Source organism: Oryzias latipes, chromosome 6 (assembly GCF_053564925.1).
Source record: "Oryzias latipes strain Hd-rR chromosome 6, Olatipes_Hd-rR_3.1".
NCBI classification, from domain to species: Eukaryota; Metazoa; Chordata; class Actinopteri; order Beloniformes; family Adrianichthyidae; genus Oryzias; species Oryzias latipes.
The window spans coordinates 14,765,978-14,788,001 of NC_136242.1; the positions used below are offsets into that span (position 1 = coordinate 14,765,978).

General features: G+C 41.6%; 1 protein-coding gene across 11 annotated transcripts in view; it reads right to left on the bottom strand.

The window, feature by feature from the left end:
• srpk2 (SRSF protein kinase 2) overlaps nucleotides 1-22,024 on the bottom strand; it is a 74,237-nt gene that overhangs the window by 30,185 nt on the left and 22,028 nt on the right. For 4 of the 11 annotated variants that reach the window (XM_020703854.3, XM_020703855.3, XM_078949293.1 and 1 more), the window contains exon 1: nucleotides 14,195-14,346. The exons of 4 other annotated variants lie outside the window; for them this stretch is intronic. In XM_020703854.3, coding sequence (XP_020559513.1) covers nucleotides 14,195-14,283 — 89 coding nt within the window. In that variant the 5' untranslated portion in view covers nucleotides 14,284-14,346. Of the gene's footprint in view, nucleotides 1-14,194; nucleotides 14,348-22,024 lie in introns of those variants that run through there. 3 more of the 11 variants (XM_020703856.3, XM_020703851.3, XM_020703853.3) reach the window with 2 other exon arrangements.

Here is a 22,024-nt window from a genome sequence, read left to right on the forward strand (position 1 = left end):
CATATGATGGTTTCTCAGATCGTAGCAGCACTTCCGCCTTCGCCCTCTCCTCTGCCTCTTAGGAGCCGAACACACGGATATAGCACTGACGTCATCACCCCGCCTCCCCGCTGGAAATGCTAAGTCGAATTGAACAATGTGACACTATTCGTAGGGTGGATGTTAAAAAAAAAATGCCATCCCCTCTTTGCATTTTCGTTTTAATTATGACACAGAATAAGCGGTTTTTAAATAGAAATGAAAAAGCATTTTGAAGTATTGAGTTTTCATTTTAATTTTGAGTCATTTGATGCAGTTATATTTTCAAAATTAAAAAGCATTTCTGTTAATCCATTTTAATTGTTAGACAATGTTAGACATGTTAGACATTTCTAAATGAATTTTGCTACACATTTACCAGAGAACTTTTTGAAAATGAAATGTCAAATACCATTTTCATTATCATTTTAATTAAATGACAGAATAAGCAGTGTTGAAGAAGAAAATGAAAAAGCATTTTAGCAGATTGCTTTTTCATTTTAATTTTGAGTCAAAAAATGCAGCTTCATTTTGAAAATGAAAAAGCATTTCTGGTTTTGACTTTTATTTTTAATTATGCTACTGAGTCGCTTCCATACACATCTCAGAGCACCAAAGAAAATACCCCTAGTAGAACAGCTAACCTCATTCAAGATCCTACATTATGACTCAGCCGATAAACGTAACTTATTGTCACCAAGGTAACAGGTATTTCTTAGCAACAAAAGCATTGTCCTCTCCTCTTAGTGCTAAGGCGTAGGTTTGTGGCTGCGGCTGTCCTTCAGTTCTGCTTCCCCGTTCCAACAGTGGTGACTCTACCGCCGATTGATTTATTGTTCATCTCTCCCTCTCTCCATCTTGGCCTGTATCAGCAAGACAGCTGACTCATTCTCTCCTCTCCTCCAGAGAATCCGTCTGTGTGCAAAACTTGGATGTCACAGCTATTTGCAGAGCGCAGCTGACGTCACTGGGCTGCACAGCCCCCACATGCCAGTCTGTGGCTGCAACGTATGGCTGGACCGGATGTGCTTTCTAACAGCCAACCACCAAACACACTGTTCTTTGAATCACTGTGCAACTGGCTTCTATGCTAATGCTGAACCTCGGCAGTGGCTTAGGATGTTTTAACCACCACTCAAAACCAAAATCCCCATCAGCTGCAGGGCACTTCACACTGATAAAACATGACAAGACAGGTTTAAGCAAAAGGTTCAGAATGAAGTTATTTTTATGGTGTTTTGGTGTTGTGCATTTGTGCTTATGCATGATTTTAAGAACTAGTTCAGACTCTTTAGAAAGAAAAAAATGAACTTAAACTGTGACTTTGTAAGACAGACAGACTAATTTTACTTTGTTTTGCATTGAGAAATCCTGCTGTACAATGCAATGCAAATACTGAAAATAATGCAAAGCTACACACACACAAAATAAGACAACAGCAAATAAATAAAGGCTGCACTGACATCTGAGATTTTAAAGGTGGAACTTGGGTTTAGAATAATATTTTTTGCTGTATAACAGTGACACTGCTCTATTTTGCCAGGGAACCAAACCATTGACTGTATACGAGATATGGACTGAGTGACCCCTCCCCGCTGGCATTCCAAACAGGAAGTACCTTCGGGCTCCATATATATATATATTAGGGTTGGGCGATGTCCCTTAAATTGGCCGTTGACGATGTTTGCTGTTAACCATCGGTATCGACGATGACATCGTCGGGGGTGGGGGGGGGGGGGGGGGGGGGATTTTTACATTTTTCGTTCTTATATAACTGCTATTCGTTTTTTTGCTTTTATCATTTTATTTCCCAACTAATGACTAATCCGCGATGATCCAGTATAAACTGAGGGAAGTGACTTTAACAAAAAAAGTAACAAACAAAATATAAAAGAAGTAGTCCGCTCCCGCACTTAACTAGTGAAGTGGACCGCCGGAGTGCGGACTTACAGCTTTGTGTTTGAGGGGAAGGGGGGGGGCGTGCTTTGTTACATGAGCGGTATGTGTGGGAGATTTAAGACTGCGATCCGTCCCGCAGCTCTGGGGGGTACAAGCAACCGAACTCAGAACCGGGTCTAAAAGTGTGTGTCAGAGCACAGCTCGGATCGTCAGCACACACAGCGGTTTGAGCTTCAAATCAGAAATGTCGCTCAGTCCTTAGAAAACATTCAAACAATCACGCGGATTTGTGTTTCCAGTCGTGTCCCGACTAAATAAAGGCTGATGTTATTCTTACATGTTTACGTGCAGCCAGCAAGCAGCACCACCCAAAGCTAATGTTGTTAGCCCGTGTTGTTAGCATACTGCTAATCCTGGCTTCGTTCAGAAAAAGCACTGACCACACGGATTAAAATTCAAATGATGAGCGAATAGGTGTTTCATAATAACCGTAACATTATTAAAGGCACGTTTAGAAGATCGTCTCGTATATTACCGAGCTGACATGTCAATGTATATAGCCGCTCTGCGCTGTTTAACATCGTTTTGTATTGAATTGTTACATTCAATAAAGTTTGGGGAAAAAAAGCCGCTCGGCGGAATTTATATCCTTCCGGTTTTCAAACCCTACTGCGCATGTGCGAATGATTTATTCCGACGGAAAGTGTGACCTTAGTGAACGTTTTTATATTCTGAAAACATTTTTCTGGGCCCATGTACACGGTTGGATTCTAATCCGACCATTGATCCCATCAAGATATTTTGCACATGTAACCGCAGCTTATGGTGTCGACGCGCAACGTGGCGGGGGCGTGGCATCACGATGGTGGTCTCTCCATCGGGATGTCAGTCACCCATCACGATTGACGATGATATCGTCCATCGGCACAACCCTAATATATATATATATATATATATATATATATATATATATATATATATATATATATATATATATATACATATATATATATATATGCAGGTAACGACACACCAACCTGTGCACATCCTGGATTGATTACCAGAAAGCCTATGACTCAATGCCACAGACGTGGATCACTAAATTCTTGGAGCTGTACAAAATCAACAGGACTCTAAGAGCCTTCATAGGAAACTCAATGAAGCTGTGGAAAACCACCCTTGAAGCCAATGGAAAGCCACTTGCACAAGTGTCCATCAAATGTGGGATATACCAAGGTGATGCTCTGTCCCCACTGCTCTTCTGCATAGGTCTGAACCCCCTCAGCCAAATAATCAACAAGACTTGCTATGGATACCGACTCAGAAATGGGGCCAACATCAGTCACCTCCTCTCATTATAAACATTTAACTGCAATGTTGTGGTTCTCTTGCCTCCAGAATTCTTTTATTTTGTACCGTGCGTCCATCTCTAACAAAACTTTTTATCTGAATGACTCCTTCACATCGGAGCAGTTGGACTTCCTTTGCCTGACGGAGACATGGCAGCGGGAGACGGACCACATCCATCTCAACGAACTGTGCCCCCCGGACTGCTCCGTGCTCTGCACCCCCCGCTCATCAAGAAGGGGTGGGAGTGGACTGGCTATCGTCTACCAGGATGTCTCCACATGCTCAAAGCATAGGTCGGATTCTTTCAGCTCATTCGAACTGCAGATTAGCAAGGTTGGATCTGACTCTCCATTTTATTGCATTTTAATTTACCGACCTCCTGGCCCTGCACGGGTATTTTTAGAGGAGTTTGCTGAGTTTTTATCAGATATTATCAATTTTAACTCTGTACTCATAATGGGTGATTTCAATATCCACATTGATGACTCTTCCTGTGTCTCTGCTTCAGAATTATTATTTATAACTGAGTCTTTTAATTTGATTCAACATGTTTCTGTCCCCACCCATGACAAAGGACACACTCTGGACCTAGTCTTTTCCCTAGGTCTAGATATTAGGGAGCTTAGTGTTAAAGACAGTCATATCAGTGATCACTGCTAGATTTTCTTCAGTGTGATTTGCCTCCGCCCATCTTCACCCACACCTGTTAGAATGCAGCGACTCATTTTAGGTCAGAATGTATCGGATAGATTTACAGATCTGTTTGATACAAACTCTTTTAATCATTTTAATGATGTAGATTCTTTTATGCATTCTTTTAACAATCACTGTGAAACTATTTTAAACACAATTGCTCCTGTCAGACAGAGTGTTTCTTCCAACAAGTCATTTCCTTGGATAAATCCTGACATTCATTCCTTCAAAAGACTATGCCGTAAAATAGAAAGTCTTTGGAAAACAACAAAACTGGAGGTGCACAGGCTGTCTCTTAAAGAACTGATCTCCACCCTAAATGACATGATAAAACAAGCTAGGTCAACATTTTTCACAAACTTATTTCAATGAACAAAAGAAACCCCAAAACTCTTTTTAACACCATAAATACTCTTACATCACCCTCTTCCTCTCAACTCCCCAATCTGATTGTAGAACTTTTCTTCAGACCCTCTTGGCTAGGATTTCAGATGTTGGACATAACATCCCTCCTTTAGCCAAAACTCGGCCACCACCATCCCCTCAATTCTCACAGACTTGGTCTAATTTTTCTCCAGTCACAGTGGAGGACATCCATTCTCTGCTCAATAAGATCAAGCCCTCATCTTGCCCTCTTGATATAATTCCAACTCACATTTTTCTCAAAGTGTTTGAGTGAATTGGTGCTGCCATGGTTGACCTTATAAATCTCTCCTTAATGTCTGGATCGGTTCCTTCCTTTTTGAAGCACGCTATGATAAATCTTGTGCTTAAAAAACCCAACTTGGACCACTCTGATCAAAATAATTTCCATCCCATTTCAAAACTTCAGTTTATTGCCAAGATCTTGGAGAAGGTTGTAGCGGGGCAACTAAGGTCATTCTTAGAACACAACAATATTTGTGACGTTTTCCAATCTGGCTTTAAAAAGAACCACTCAACTGAAACAGCTCTTTTAAAAGTTTCCAACGATGTGCTCATGGCAGCAGATTCTGGTCAATACACTGTTCTCATTCATTTAGACCTAAAATCCCCATTTGATACTGTAAACCATGAAATCATGCTCGAACGTCTTCATAACGACTACGGTTTATCTGGTTCCGTCGTAAGCTGGTTTGTCTCCTATTTCAGTGGTAGATCTTATAAGGTCTGTGTTGACTCTCTATCTTCAGAAGCAAAAGTCCTGTCTTGTGGCGTTCCCCAAGGTTCTGTATTGGGACCCATTCTATTCACTCTCTACATGATTCCCCTTGGGAGACTCATTAGCAAATTTTCTAATATTTCTTATCATCTTTACGCTGATGACATTCAACTTTATTGCTCCTTTGGAAAAAATGATTACACAAATCTATCGTATCTACTAGACTACTTGGCCATCATTAGAGTTTGGTTAAATGACAACCATTTACTCCTGAACCCTAATAAGACAGGGACAATAATTTTTGCTCCTGATGACAAAATTCCCTCCATCAAAAGACACCTTGGTTCACTGAGCTCTGCTGTTCAGCCCAGTCTCAGGAATCTTGGTGTCTGGTTTGACAAAGCTATGTCTCTAGACTCTCATTCGAAGCTCTTGGTCAAAAACTGTTTTTACCACCTGAGGAATGTGGCTAAACTGAAGACAATGTTAACCCGATCTGACCTTGAGCTGATCATCCATGCTTTTATCTCCTCTCGTTTAGACTACTGTAATTCTCTTTTTACTTGTTTAAAAAAGAGTCTCTGGAACGTCTCCAACTGGTCCAGAACTCTGCTGCAAGGCTTTTAACTGGAACCAATAGGCGCACTCGTGCCACCCCTCTGCTTTTATCTCTACATTGGCTTCCTGTTAAATTTAGAATAGATTTTAAAATTTTGATTTTAGTTTTTAGAGCCTTGCACGGACAAACCCCGATCTATATTTCTGACCTTTTAACTCCCTACACTCCAGCACGTTCCTTGAGGTCCACTGATAAAAATCTTTTATGTGTTCCAAAAACTCGTTTTAAAACTAGGGGAGACTTTGCCTTTCAGGCAGTCGCTCCCCGACTTTGGAACGACCTCCCCCTGTCTCTGCGCCAGATTGACTCAGTCGAGTGTTTTGAAGCTCAAGTTAAGACGTTTTTATTTAGGAGAGCTTTTAGTTGACTTTTACTTGTGTTCACTTTTGTATGTTTGTTTGTTTACTTACATGCCTGTGTGCGTTTATTGGGTCTCGCTACTGATTTTATATTGCTCTAACATTGTGAAGCACTTTGTGAGTCGCTCTCTGGGAAAAGTGCTATATAAATAAAGATTTACTTACTTACTTACTCTACATGGATGACATCAAACTATATGCTAAGAGCGAGCGTGACATTGACTCCCTGATCCACACCCCCAGATCTACAGTACTGACATTGGGATGTCATTCAGGCTCGAGAAATGCAGCCGGATGGTGACAAAGAGAGGCAAGGTAGTCCACACAGGAGGGGTCTCACTCCCAGAAGGAACAATAGCAGACATTGAGGACAGTTACAAGTAACTTGGAATTCCGCAGGCAATTGGCAACCTGGAGCAGGGAACAAGGAAAGCAACAGCTAAATACCTCCAATGAGTGAGGCAAGTTCTGAGGAAGCCAGCTCAATGGCAAGAATAAGACCTGTGCAATAAACAGCTACGCACTGCCAGTTATCAGATACTCTGCAGGAAAAATAAGATGGCCAAAGGAAGAGATACAGACCACAGATGTTAAAACACGAAAGCTCCTCACCATGCATGGAGGGTTCCATCCCAAATCCAGCACCCTGAGACTGTATATATATATATATATATATATATATATATATATATATATATATATATATATATATATATATATATATATATATATATATATATATACTGTGTATATATATATATATACACAGTATATAGTATATATGTATGTATGCTACCCTTTTTTACACTTACCCTTACCTTTTATGATATTTTTACTGTGGTGTAAGTTATCCAAGGTGTAAACTGACCAATCAGACGCCTCAATAAACGTATTTGGTCTTAAAAAGTTCGAAAAGTTTGAATGACAGCGTACTCACTTTCAGCGGAAGGGGTGTGGACTTCTAACAAGCTCACTCCTGATTGGCGAGAATGATTTCCATAAGGATGTTGACTCAGACCAACTCAGACCAATCAATCTTTACAGAGGATTTCTAGTTCCAATATGGCAGCATCCATATCACGAAAAAATTTCAGCTGAATTGTTTTCAGTTGGTTGGAGCTGGAGGTAAGCCATTTTATATTGGTGATGTCATATTCAGACCAGCTCTGATACACACTCAATTAACTGAACTGAAACTCAAAAGACGTAGATACAAGTGCTGAGACCACTTGAATAAAACCTCCCAAAGCATTCATTTCAACTTTGATTTTTGAAGCCACAACAACAACAAACCACATATCTGCAAAATGAAGCACAGAGGGAGGTCTCTCTGCACAGAAACATGTCCCTCTATTTCATTCAGAGTTCATAAAGTGACACAAACAAGTTACAAAACCATGTATTGCACACCTGCCCACATCTGCAAAATTATGTGCAAAGGCATAAAAATCTGCACAACTTAAGCAGTCAAGTTGAATTAAAAGCCTTTTATTTCTGTTTTCTAGTTGTGACATGAACTGTAATATATTCTTACTATAGTGCAAAAACTTAATTTAACATTATTAGTTTTCAGAGCAAGACTCGAAATGATTTCTGTTCATCCCCGTCAATCATAGACAATGGAAGCAGTTATGCAAGGCCTAAATTTATGACTGTGCCTCTGCTGTACAATAATCATGCCATAAAATAAGTTCCCATTGCAAAGAGGAGAACACGCAGCAGGATTTTTACCTGACTCACACAATGACAGAGAATTTCACCATAATAATAATAATAATAATAAATTTTATTTCAAGCGCCTTTCAGGTCACCCAAGGTCGCTGTACAAGGTTAAAATAAGAAAAACAGAATAAAACGTCAATAAGAAATTATCGGAGTAAAACATGAGTAAACATAAAGACATAGTAAAAAAAAAAAATAAATAAAAAAAACATTGAAGATAGATACATAAAAAATTATAGGATAGAAAAACAGACAAACAGACAAATGAGGTTGCGTTAACTGAATGGATTAACTGTATGATTGTTTGAAGAGATGGGTCTTGAGTTTGGATTTGAATAGTGGCAGTGTGTCGGTGTTCCGTAAATCTGGAGGAAGAGAATTCCATAGCTGAGGGGCAGAGCGACTGAAAGCTCTGCCCCCCATGGTGGCAAGACGGGCAGGTGGGACATGGAGTTGGAGAGAGGAAGTGGAACGGAGAGATTGGGAGGGAATGGAAATGTGAAGAAGATCAGAAATGTAGGGTGGAGCCAGGTTATGGAGTGCTTTGAAGGTGATGAGGAGAATCTTGAAACTAACCCTTTGTTTTATGGGAAGCCAGAGTAAGTTTTGGAGAACTGGTGTGATGTGGTGGGATAACGGGGTCCTGGTGATGATGCGGGCTGCAGAATTTTGGAGAAGCTGCAATTTTTTGAGTGTTTTATTGGGCAAACCAAACAGGAGGGAATTACAGTAATCGATCCGAGAAGTGACAAGACTATGAACAAGTACAGCAGTTGTATGAGGTGTGAGAGAAGGGCGGAGACGAGATATATTGCGAAGATGAAAGTAAGCAGAACGGGTGATGTTATTAATATGAGATTGGAACGAAAGTGAGCTGTCGAGGATGACACCCAGACTCTTTACCGGGGGGAGGGAAGAACAGAGAAGTCATTGACAGAGATGGAGAAGCTATTGGATTTGGAAATAGTGGATGGAGTGCCTACAAGGAGGACTTCAGTTTTGGAACTGTTGAGTTGCAGAAAATTTGAAGAGAACCAGGAATGGATTTCTTGCAGACAGAGGGTAAGGGAGGAAGGAGGAAGTGATGAGGAGGGTTTCGTAGAAATGTAGAGCTGGGTGTCGTCCGCATAGCAATGGAAATTAATGTTGTGTTTATGGAAGAGAGAACCAAGAGGGAGGATGTAAATGATGAAGAGAAGGGGACCTAGGACTGAGCCCTGGGGAATACCAGCAGACAGTGTGAAGGTGTTTGACATATGAGGTTTAATGTGGATAAATTGACTACGGTCTGATAAGTATGAAGAAAACCAGGACAGAGGGGTGTGAGAAATACCAATAGTTTGAAGTCTGTGAATAAGAATATTGTGGGAAATGGTGTCAAAAGCAGCAGTTAAATCAAGGAGAATTAGAATGGACAGTAAACCGGAGTCCGAAGCTAAGAGGAGGTCGTTTGTGATTTTTAAAAGAGCTGTTTCTGTACTATGGAGTGGGCGGAAACCAGATTGAAAGTGTTCGTAGATGTTGTTACTGGAAAGATGAGCACGGAGCTGAAGAGCAACAGTTTTTTCAAGGATTTTGGAAATAAAAGGTAAATTGGAGATTGGGCGAAGATTATTAAAGTTATTTGGGTCAAGACCAGGTTTTTTCAAAACTGGAGTTATAGAGGCGACTTTTAGAGAATGTGGAACAATACCAGACATGAGAGAGGAGTGAATGATGTTGGTAATTGATGGCAGAAGAGAAAGGAGACAGGATTTAACGAGAGATGTAGGAATGGGATCCAGTTGGCAGGTGGAAGGTTTAGAGTTTGTAATAAGGTCAGAAATGGTTTGTACAGAAGGAAGTGAAAATCTTGAAAAGGTTGTTAGAACCGAGGGAGGAGTGAAGGTGTCCACTCCAGAGACTGCAGCTTGGCTTGTGAGCTGTTGATGAATTGTAGAGATCTTAGAAACAAAGAAGGACATTAACGCGTTACAAAAGTCAGGTGAGGAGAGATGATTAGGGAGAGAATAAGGGGGTTTTGTTATATTAGATAGAAGTGAGTAGAGGGTCCTAGAGCTATGTCGGTTTGAGTGAATCAGGCCAGAGTAATAGGAAGTTTTAGCAGAAGCTATAGAATCTTTATAGAGGATAATGTGCTTTTTGTACATGTCCTTATGAATTATGAGTCCAGTTTTATTTTGAAGTCTTTCCAGTTGTCTGCCTTTAGCTTTGAGCTGACGTAGTGCAGGTGTGAACCAAGGTGCAGAGCGGGTGAAGGAAACTGATCTTGTTTTGAGGGGTGCATGAGTATTTAGAAGTGACTGCAAGTCATTGTTATACTGCAAAACTAGTTCGTCAGGTGTGGCATCAGGATTTACTCTGGGAAGGTTGATGATATCGGCTGAAAAACTAGCATTGTTGATGGCTTGTATCTTACGGAATGATATGATGCGTGGACGTTTGAGTTTGGATACTGTGAGCAGGAGATTAAAGGTGATGAGCTTATGGTCAGTGAACGGGAGTGTGTGAGGTTTGCAATCAGAGGGAGTAAGTCCAGAGCAGCACACTAAGTCTAGCGTGTGTCCTTTGCAGTGAGTGGGAAAGTGAATAAATTGCTGCAATCCAAGGCTATCTAAACAGGATAAGAAGTCTTTGGCAAGAGGATTATTACAGTTATCCATGTGGAAGTTAAAATCACCAAGAGTAACAATGTTCTGAGATAGTGAAGTGAAATGGGTCAGGAGATGCGAAAAGTCATTTAGAAAATCCTTGCTGAATTTGGGTGGACGGTAGACTGTAGCAACTATGGTGGGGGCAGGACCAGAAAGAACTAATGCAGTATATTCAAATGAGCAGTAAGTAGGAGCAGAGACAGGAAGGACTTTCCAGGACTCACGATAGATCATCAGGACACCACCACCTCGTGCATGTGTGCGCGGCTCACTGGTGTACACAAATCCAGGTGGAGTTGCCTCATTGAGTGCAGTGAAGTCCCCAGGTTGCTGCCAAGTCTCTGTGAGGCATAGAAAGTCCAGCTTTCGGTCAGCAATAATGTCCTGGACCAGCTGGCCTTTATTGGTGAGCGAGCGGATGTTGAGGAGACCAAGGATGACTGTAGTAGAGTTAGTGGAACAGAGAGGAACTGGAGTGGAGCGGGGGAGAGAGGAGAGCACACTGTGGTCAGCGCCTCTGGCCGGTGCCTCTGGGAGGCAGTGAGTGTTTGTTTTTCTTCCAACATGTCCCTTCACAGAAGACCTGACTGTAATAATAGTCCTAATAGGATAAACTGGGGGGGCAGCAGGTCTTGGAACGGAAGCAGTGGTGATGGTTTGTTGGGGGATGTGGGAGGAAACCAAATCTAGTCAGTCACTTCTACAAACCGATGTCTGTACGGATGAAGAGGAGGTTCGGACAGGTGTGGGCAAGATGGGGGCAGGTAAAGTCTGGACAGAGTGTCTGATGTTGGCCGCTAAAACATTGCTGCCCAGTGGACTGGGGTGAATCCCATCATTTTTATAGAATGAAGTTCTGTTCCAAAACAGGTTAAAATTGTCAATAAAAACGAACTTGTTCAGGCTGGCAAAAGACTGGAGCCAGGTGCTCAGACTCAGCAGCCTGCTGAAGCAGCCCTGGCCGCGGGAGAGGGAGGGGAGGGGTCCCGAAATAAAAACAGTCAATGGACAGGAGTTTAAAAAATTAAAAAGTCGGATGAACACCTTTTTAGTAGTTTCAGACTGTCTATAGGAGGTGTCATTAAAACCGACTTGTAAAATCAGCCTCTTGACTGTGGAAGGGAGAGACCGCAGCAGGTCTGGGAGTTTCTCCAGAATATCCGGAACTGTGGCTCCCGGAAAACAGTAAGTGACCGCGTTGAAGAAGCGGACCTTCCTTATTATAGAATCCCCGATTATCGCCGTTGACGGGGCAAACAGGGGAGGAGGAGACGCAGGCGCAGGTGCAGCGCCGACAGGCATGACAACAGCGGCAGCGGCGGCCTCACCTTGCGGCCGGTGGTCCGTCAGCAGCAGCGAGGCCCGAGACTTGCTACAATGGAAGCGGACGGCTTCCTTCAGGATCCGACGGCGGGAGGAAGATGCTGGAGCCCACGAGGACGCGGGGGGTTCCAGCCGCGGACGCTCGTCTGATCCTGATGGTGGAGCTTTCGCGGTGATCCTTGAGGCCTCGTCCGGGTTGCTGCATGCCACGATGCGTCCGTCCTCCTCCGGGATCACCGTGGCGTATCTCCGGAGAGCGGGGAAATCGAGAGTGGAGCCCAAATCTGGGGGAGTCTGTGCCGCTGTAGTCGCTGAGGAAGGAGCAGGAGAATCCGCGGCCAGACTAGCGAAGCGGTTGGACAGACTCAGGACAGGGGGCCTCCGGCGGGTCTCATCAGAACTCCTTCTGGGCCTTCGGACAACCACTTCTTCATCCAGGGATCGTTGCTTAGGAGTTGAAGATGAAGAAGGGCGTATGCAGGTGGACGGATCCCATGGAGCTGTGTCCTGGAGTGCAGCGCTCAGGCAGCTTAGCCGCTTGGACTGGGCGTAGGAGACGTCCATGAACTTGGACAGGAGAGCGTCCTTCATTTCTAGTTCAACCCTCAGACGACGGATGTCTTCTTTGAGGTCAGTAATGATCCCCGAGGCTGTACTTTGAGACTGTGAGTCCAGATCGTAGTTTGGATTTGGGTTTTTTGCTGTTATTTTTGCTGATGTCTGGTCTGGACTCACCACCGCTATCATACCGTCCGCCATCTTGGGATCCAGCCGCATATCAAATAAATACCTCTGACATCTTGCATCTCTTAGATTATCACAGATAGGGGTTTTGTCTTGATAAGAAATTATAAAATAGTGTCATGTTGCATAACTTGCTACGGAGCCTGGGATCAGACACGACTAAAATAAATAAATGAAGCGTTCCCACAAAATAAGATTTCATTCCCACGGAATAATTAATGCGTGGGAACGGAATAATATTCTGATATACATTTATCCTGTTGTCTTTGAATGCACCACAGTTACAGGGACACGTTGATTGGTTGAGATGCATTGTGGGATATGTGTGATGCACGATGGGATAGGTAGCATGTAGCCTTCAGATGTTAAGTGACTGCTATGTTAATAAAAGACAAGTCCTGTATATTATTATTCCTATTCGACCCTAAACTAGGGGTCCGCCTACCGGCCAGCCAGCTGCCCGAATGCCGGCATGACAAGCAAAAGAGCTCCGCGGTGGGCCAGAGGTCGTAGCACATGGCTCGAGTGAGCTATGTCCGGAGAATCGCTGCAGTATGGGGAAGCAGCAAGCTTGGGCATCCTAAATATTATGATATTTTTTTATTTTCATCGAGACAATAATAAATAGATCATTCTTGTTTTTATTTCTCTACTCTTGAACAAATGTGGGTCACAGAGACACCGAAGTCGCCAGGAACAGCTGTTTTTGCGGCAGGATAGAGAGACCGTACAGGGATGTGAATAAACGCGGACATGGAGCCATGATTACCGATGCTTTTGTGCTTTTTAAAATAAATAAATCTGATCTCTAAACGTCCTCAATGTCTTCCATCCAATGTAATGAGACACACACAGACAGAAATGTGAAGGTATCTGCTGTAAATCCAAGTATCGCTAACATCCGTGTTTATGAATGACTAATCACGGGAAAAATTATTGCATTCGCACAAATTAATTATTTTGAGGGAACGTAATATTATTTTGAGGGAACGAAATATTATTTTGTGGGAACGGAATATTTATAATTTTACCCATGCCATTTTCTGGGCTCAGTAACTAGCAGAGATGATCACACCCTAATTCTTCCATAGAGAATAAACAAAAACAGTTCTATGTAGAAACTTGCAAAAAGAGAATCTTTCATTTTAACAACAGATGAAGTAAAGAAGGATTTCCATGCCAGAATTGTAAAACTAAACTATTCCTATTTAAACCTCCAAAAAAAGAAGATTCAACAAAATAACAAACGAAGGCCTACATTTTTAACAGACGGGACACAAGTTAACCAAATAGACTCTGACAATCTAAAAAACAACAGAAAGGATTCAAAAATCATTGGGTTTAACATAAAATAATCTGCAGAAAAAATTAAATCCTCCTTAATAAATGCACAAATCTGACAAAACGGAGGAATCAGCTGATCCTAAAAGGTAAATATAGGGATTTAAAACTGGCAGCTCGCTGCGGGACTCAAAGAATAGATGGAAATCCCTCAATTTGCATTTGAAAGACCTGACCTGACTGATTCAAATATCTGTCTCTGCATTGCGTTACCAATCTCTTTTACATCTGAACAAATTCTGCAGAAAAAAACTATTTAAAAAAAAAAAAAAACTTTAGTCACCTAAAAGTTAGGTGGAACACAGCAATCTGAATGTTTCTCATTATCTACCTGACTCTGAGGGCCTTGTGGCGCAGCCGCAAAATAGACAAAGCCAGCCCCCATCTCTTCTTGGACGAAAAACTTAAACCCAGATCCATGGCACGACGGAGGAGATAGCTGAGCGGGGAACGGTGCTGCTTTGCCTCTCTTTTCAAACCGAGCAGGGCTGTAGATCCAGCAGTACATAGACAAGACCATCCCAGCCCTGAATTCCATCAGAAGTCACGTGGCAGAGCTTTGCCGCCCACCTGCTAATGTTCTGTCTCCATGTCCAACTCAGTTTGGAGTTTATAAACACACAGACACTAATGCAGACGAATCCAGAAAGTCCCTGTCCATCTGTTTAATTTACAAACATGCATTCCCAACATGTCACATTTAGATCTGAAATGCTGCACAGCTAATTAAAGTGCCACTCCTAAGAGGAAATACACGCTATAATTGTAATAACATTTACACTCTACGTCAAAGAAAAAATTAAGAAATATGTTAATTTATACTGTATTAACTTGAAGAAATGTTTGTATTTTTAATATTTTACATTATTATTATTTGCTAATTTTTTTATTGCAAGTAAATATCTCCACTTTCAAACTATGCTGTCTGGATCTATTGTTGGTTTACTCCAAAAAAAAAATCACTTAATAGCCAGTTTGAAAGCAGCAATACTGTATCTCCACAGCCTTCTGGTAACAGTCTTCTGGTAACAGCCTTCTGCAGACACAAAGAATGTCTACTGAGCTTTTGTGGGGTTGACCACCACCAATGGAAATAATCACTGCACCCCAAGTGGGTCACAAGAATTAACAGTATTACAGAACTGGTTTTAGGTCAGCCGTAGTCCAGTTTAGAGTTTTTTTGGCAGCTTCTTGTTAGCATTGGCTCTGGTGCTTTACATCAGCTGCAGCTTGTTTTACAGTAACAGTAACACCCCTTCTCCAGCCAAAGTCGACACACAGGAACCAATTCTCGCACATCTATATGCATTTATGGAAGGTAACCAAAAACCTACTACAAAAAGACAAATCTTGAATAAACACTGAAAAGCCCACCTCATCAAAGAATTGATGGAATAGACAAATTCTTGGATTTAGGATGTTTTTTAAGCCCTATAAATGCACAAAAACATTTTGCAGTATCATTTTATATGAAATATAGACGTATCAATTACAATACGTTGGGTGATTTGGTACGTTTTTACTCAGAACTCTTAATTTAGGATGCAAATATAATGATATGAGTGTTCAGAAAAAAGCACCTCATTTACCCACTGTCTCAAATTTAATACACACATTTTTAACAAGGTGTAACTTCCCTCTGCTCTACTCCCTGTACGACTGCCCACCTGCCCACCACAGCAACATCAGAGGCCCAGAGGTGGGGCTCAAATCTGATGGGGACGAATCTGCCTACAGAGGTCAGGTGGAACGGCTGTCAATATGGTGTTCAACCAACAACTTCCTCCTCAACACATCAAAGACCAAAGAAATACTAATAGACTACAGGAAGAAGAAGACGGACAGGAGAGAGTGGAGAGGGTGGCAGATGTCAGTTTCCTGGGAGTCCACATGGAGGAGACCCTGACCTGGAGTACCAACACCAGTGAGCTGCTGAAAAAAGCCCAGCAGAGACTGTATTTCCTGAGGTTACACAGGAAGAATAATATCAACCAAAGATTACCGTGCCACCGTAGAAAGTGTACAGCTGTACAATGGCTCAAAGGTAAGCTCTCCAGTGGGTCATCAACACCATTTAAAATATTGTTGGCTGGCCTCTCCCCACTATGGAAACCCTCCACAGCTCCTGCTGTCTCAACAGAGCAAAGAACATCATCAGAGATGCTTCACAGCCCAAACACTTCCTGTTTGATCTGTTGCGTTCAGGAAAACGCCACAGGTCAAGCAGAGTTGGGACAAAAAGATTTCAGAACAGTTCTTATCCAACTGCCATAAACAATTTAAACATGGCTAGAAAACATTCAACCTGGAACTGTCCTTGTAAATTATGATACTGTGGAAGTCATTCATTCATCTTCTAAACCCGTTTTGTCCCCTTTCAGGGTCATGGGGCTGCCGAAGCCTATTGCTGTCACTCGTGGTCGAAAGGCAGAGGACACCGTGGACAGGTCGCCTGTCTGTCGCAGGTCCACAATCAGACATACTCACATTCGCACCTATAGAGACAATGTAGAGTAACCAAATAACCTATCAAGCTTGTTTTTGGACGGTGGGAAGAAGCCAGACTCCCCGGAGAAAACCCACGCATGCACGGGGAGAACATGCAAACTCCACACAGAAAGGACCCTATTAGTGTTCTGGTCCAAGTCCCCTAGCCGGGAGATGAACCTTTTTGCTGTGAGGCAAGAGCGCTAACCACTGCGCCAACCTGCAGCCTTACTATGGAAGTTTTCTTCATATTAACTATTTTTATTATTATTGTTTCTCTGGTTTTTAACCATTTTAACACATATTAAAGCACTTTTTTATGTCGGCTTATGTATTATTTATTATTTTTAGTAGTAATTTTTTTAAGGTATGAACTTTGCACTGACCAGGAGGCACTTTTAATGTCATTGTACATGTGACAAAGACAAATAAAGATCTATCTATCGGTAGTACAAACAGCTAATTATCAACACATTTTGAAGTCTTTCAACACATCATGTAGTTTTTGAAGAAATGAATAACAATCGATGAGTTATTCTTAACATAAAGTGCTGAAATTTAGCAAAACTTCCAAGTTCATATTTATCCTGCACTTTTGAAATACAACAAGGAATATTTTTTAGCTTTTGTTTAAAAAAGAAAAGTTACAGGAAATTACTAGAAAACAAATGGATTTGGTAACTGAACTTAGGCCCTGGAGTTTTTAATAGATGGTAAAGGTTCTAAAGCAAGGGTGTCCAAACCTTTTGTTGAGTTAAATATGTGTGAGGGCCAACCTTTTGGCCTGGATTCTTTGAACCCTTATAATAACATTAAATACAAATTAACTATTTATGATTTTTGGTATACTTTTTATTTCTTCCCATAGAGCAAAATTTCCCAAGAGACATATTTACCAATATTACTGTGAATTTCCTATTTAGAGACCAGAAGTAAAATAAAGAAAATGCTCACTGTAAACTTCGGCAGTGGCTCAGGCGGTTGAGCAGGTCATCCATTGATCAAAGGGTCGGTGGTTCGATCCCTACTTCCCCCAGTCAACTATCGTTGTGTCTTTGGGCAAGACACTTTACCCTCCCTGCCTCCAGTGTGACTCCACTGGTTTGTAAATGTGCATGAATGTTTAAAACGACTTATAACACAATTTAGCCAATCATAATCAAGAAATTGTACACACAGTTCTTAGAAAATGTTGAGCGCTGCATATTATTGTTTTTTTTTTGACAGGGGCCTGCAAGCCAGTAGATTTTTGAACAGGGGCCGCATTTGGCCCATAGACCGGACATTGGACATGCCTTTTCTAAATGAACCTTTGTGCTTTTGTAAATGTAACTTTTAATCTTTGAATTTCAGGAAAATACAATCCTAAAAAAAACAGTGAAGGCAATACAAATACAAGCCTATAGAATGTATAGAAGAACCCGATGGCGTAACCCTTGTGCTATCCTAGGCACTTTAACATTGGGAGTTGGGTCATCTAGACAATGATTTGTGATTTTCACTGGTGTCCATGGATTACATGAAATCTTTCCACCTTTTTCCACCTTTGTCATGGTAGGGAGAACACGCCAATGTAAGGATCGTGTCATCTAGACCCCATAGGATAGCACAAGGGTTAAAACCTAAAAAAACATTTGTCCAATAAGAGCCAAGTCTCCTGTAAAAGCAGAAATAGTAAATGGAAAAGGACAAACACAGAATCTGTTGTTGTTCAATTTAACACATGTGACATAGGGGGAAAAAAAAAACTATATTTCTGATCTCCCCACCCCCAATTCATTGAATGCCAGAAAATCCATAGAACTAATCTGCCCTCATCTCATTTTGTCACATTCTTCACAGTAGCTTCATTTATAGCTAGGGTTAACCTTAACCCTAACCCTTCAGGAAGGTCAGTGAATATTAATGATAAAACAAAGTCTAAAGAAATATTTGCTAGATTAAACACCTTTACTTACACTACTGTTAAAGAGTGGCACAGATTTTTTCCGAAGAATCCTATCACAAGCTCCAACGAGCTGCCTTTGAGTGCTTTCAAATCAACAACATGGGTGTGTAAAAGCTGGTTGAGGTGGTGTGCCAGAAGTCCTCTTATAGTCCAGAACTCAATATAACCCATTCACTCAAAACTGATGTGGGAGCGCACACAGCCACACACAAGAAGAGACACAACAGATGAGCACTGTTCACAGTTATGCAGCAGACAAGTGACTCAGTCCTACAGAGATGGAATATCTCAACAGGGAAAAATACAAGTTTATCAGCTTGTTGGGGTGAAGGTTTATCTGTGACGCGAGACAATTGGAGATAAAAAACAAACAAACAGAAACTTCCATGAGAGCTCGGTTTTCTTTCTCCCAAACGTCCAGACATAGGCAAAGCCACACAAACAAACACATTCCACTCCACAAACACAAACGGGCCATTATCATTCCTCTGCTTCCACACTGCAGCATCAGTAGAGATTAGTCCACCAGTGACCTAGCATTAGCAACACACTGCGCAAGCCTGCAGAGAGCCATCTATCTTCCAATTCCATCTTTGCTTCCTCTCCCTCACCCCCTCTCCTCCTTTCCTATTCTGCATTTTATCTGTGTCTATCTGAGGCTCAAGTCTCTCCTGAGGTTTCTGCTGTCCTTTTTCAGTTCTCTGCTTCTCTGTTTCTAAGCCTTCCACCTCCATCTCTTCTCCCCCAAATAGTCATTGGAGCCTTATATCCTTGTCTTTTCAACTCTTCTGTGACAAAATCTCACTCTCCGCCTGGATTAGACAGTGCCGCACTACTTCTTGAAAAGAAAAAGACGCAAAATCTTCCCCTATAGTTTTAAATCCGCAGAACCTATATGTTAAATATATGACAGCCTTTTAGACTATTTAAACAAAATCCCAACTCTGTCATTTGCCTCAAGCCAGAGCCAAAACGGAGTTATTACCTAAACAATGCAGCAACAATTGTACTACCTCTGTGCATAAAATGAAGATAAATCAACAAGAAGCGTTAATCAAATCTAAAACAAGAAGGTTCCGTCATAATAACGCAAAACTACTTTCTCATGAACACATATGCGGGTATAAAAGCGACTTTGATTTATTCCAAAATATTTACAACATCTCTGAACAATCCCTGAATCAGTTCTCAGTTTCCTACAGGTCCACGATGGATTTTGTAAAACATGTAGTGAAACCAGCACAATATTGAGGCACCAGAACAGGTACCCGAGCACGGATCACATGACCACTCCTTGGAGGTATCACCATGGCACTAAAACACAGCTTGTGAGGTGTCTTGTTCCTGCCAGCTTGGGTCAGTAATTCCTATTACTGATTAACCACAAAGGACTCCACAGAACAAAGTGGAAATTCCCAGAGTTGCTAAATGGTCAAGTTAAACTAGTTTGCTGGGCCACAAAATTTCAGGGAATCTGCTTATATGCCAAAACACACCTATGTTGCATGGCTGAGTCACACAAAGCCTTTAAGGAGACAGAGGGGATGACAGACCTTTTCTATTTATGTCTGTTCCACGTTCAGAAGCAATAAATAAAATAGAATGGGGAATGGAGAAACAGTATCAGTTGTAAAAACGTCTACTGATACACAACTTTGGACACATCATCTGTGGTATTTTCTAGGTGTTTCAGGTCCTTCAGCAAACATCTTCATTCAGGAAAAAATATATTTAATCCTATGTTTCCTTTCAGACAATGTGGGGGGGGGGGGGGGGGGGGGGGTGTACAGTACAGTTGATAGTATTGTGTGGATAATGGAGGCCAGAAAGCCAGACAGACAAGGCAAGCTGTCTGTTTTGCTAGCTAACTTGCTGCCATGCTTCATTAGCTACTGTCATGTCATAGCCCGAATGGAACTGCTTGTGTTTGTGTGCGCGTACAGTTGGTATGTGGGTCGGGCCAGAGAAAATGGTGGGGGCCATATAGGCCAGTTTCAAAGCTTCATGCACCGCTTGAATGTGATGGCTTCTGGAGGTTAGATTGTCTGCTGAGTGGGACTGGCAGAGCAGCTGGATACGTTCCAACGCTCACTGTTGTAGTCTCCAATGCTCCATCTGCTCCAGTCTTTTCTCTTAGAATTCTGCTTTGCTCTGTTCTCAAGCTTTATATATTTCCTCCTACTGCTCCAGGGCAATTATTTCTGCACCATGTTTGAGAATCATCATTCTTGGTTTAGTTTTGAAAGAACTGGAGGAGGAATAGAGGGCACAAGAGATGTGGAAGTAGTCTGTGTTGAAACAGATAAAGAATGGGACACATAAAGGATGTAGATTGCATCTTATAAACAATGACACACAATAGCCTGTGAACTATGTTCCATTCACACCTTAACAAGACAACAAAAACATTGCCTATCTGTTAACAAAATTATGCTACCTCAGTCAACAACCCAGAAATCAATTTTAAGACTGAGTCATGTAAGCCTTTATAACTACGTTTATTTTTGCCTAAAACATAATATTTTTAATTCATTTTGGGCCATTTGCATCAATGTAAAAAATACTGGTAAGGATTCACTTTCCCCACGATTTGGTTCAATGGTAACATACAGTTTGGTTTTAAACTGAGAATTGTGGTGTCTCTACTATCCTTAGCTACATTAACAACACCCTCATCAAAGCGCATTCCACTTCTAGTGGAGAGTCCACTTTCAAAACCTTTGGGGCTCTACCTACAAAACATGCAGCCATTATACACATGTTGCAACATAAACCAGGTCAAACTTTGACTAATCTGGGAGTTGGACATGGCTGGCGTCCCTTTTTTATTCATGGAAGTGCCAACGGTTTGAAAACTGATCATGAATAAAAAATAATAATTGTAGTTTTGCCCAGCTGAAATTATATAACACTAAGTCTTTCATATATCGGATTAAAGCCGTGAAAGAAAAAGCCTGGAGCAAGATTCGCGAGATCTGCACCGCTTAGACATTTCCCAGCTTCCAACTGTAGGTGGTGGACATGTGCTAGTAAACAGTAGAAATAAAAAAGAAGAACACCTCCCCTGCTGGTCCAGTGTGAACACCATGGGCAAAGTAAGGGTTACTGCCTTTGAAGAGTGCATTACCAGAAATTACGCACAACATGGAAGCCTGAAATGTCTGTCACGAAGCGGAGGATGGTTGCTTCAGTGAACTGTATTACTTTCTGATAATGCACACTTCGAAGGCTATTAAAGCAGACTATTTGTTACGTGAAGCGGTACCGTGACACAGGACCTCGACTGCAGCTGCAAATTATCGCTTATTTTTGTCCAGATAATGAAGCTTAAGTTTGTTTTAAAGAAGCCAGTGCAGTGATATCAAACATTTAAGCTATGTCACCGGAACTTCTTTTTGAGGTGTGCATTATTCCTGTGCGTTATAACTTTTTCATGCACACCTAGCAGCCAATCAGAATCGAGAATCACCTGGACCATGGTTAAAAATGCGAGTTGAAGACTGCATGTTTAGTGCGTTCATGAACGTTCTTCACATGCCTGGTGTGAACGTAGCTTTAACCTGGTTCTGGCAGTCTCCGCATTCATCTGAGCTAAAATGTTTATACTAACAGAATACAAGTTGGTGAAAATACAATAAACTGACTCGTACTATATATTAAGGGGGTAGTTTAGTTTATGAACTAGTAATCTGGAGTAAATCCATTTTATCTGGCTGATTAACTTCC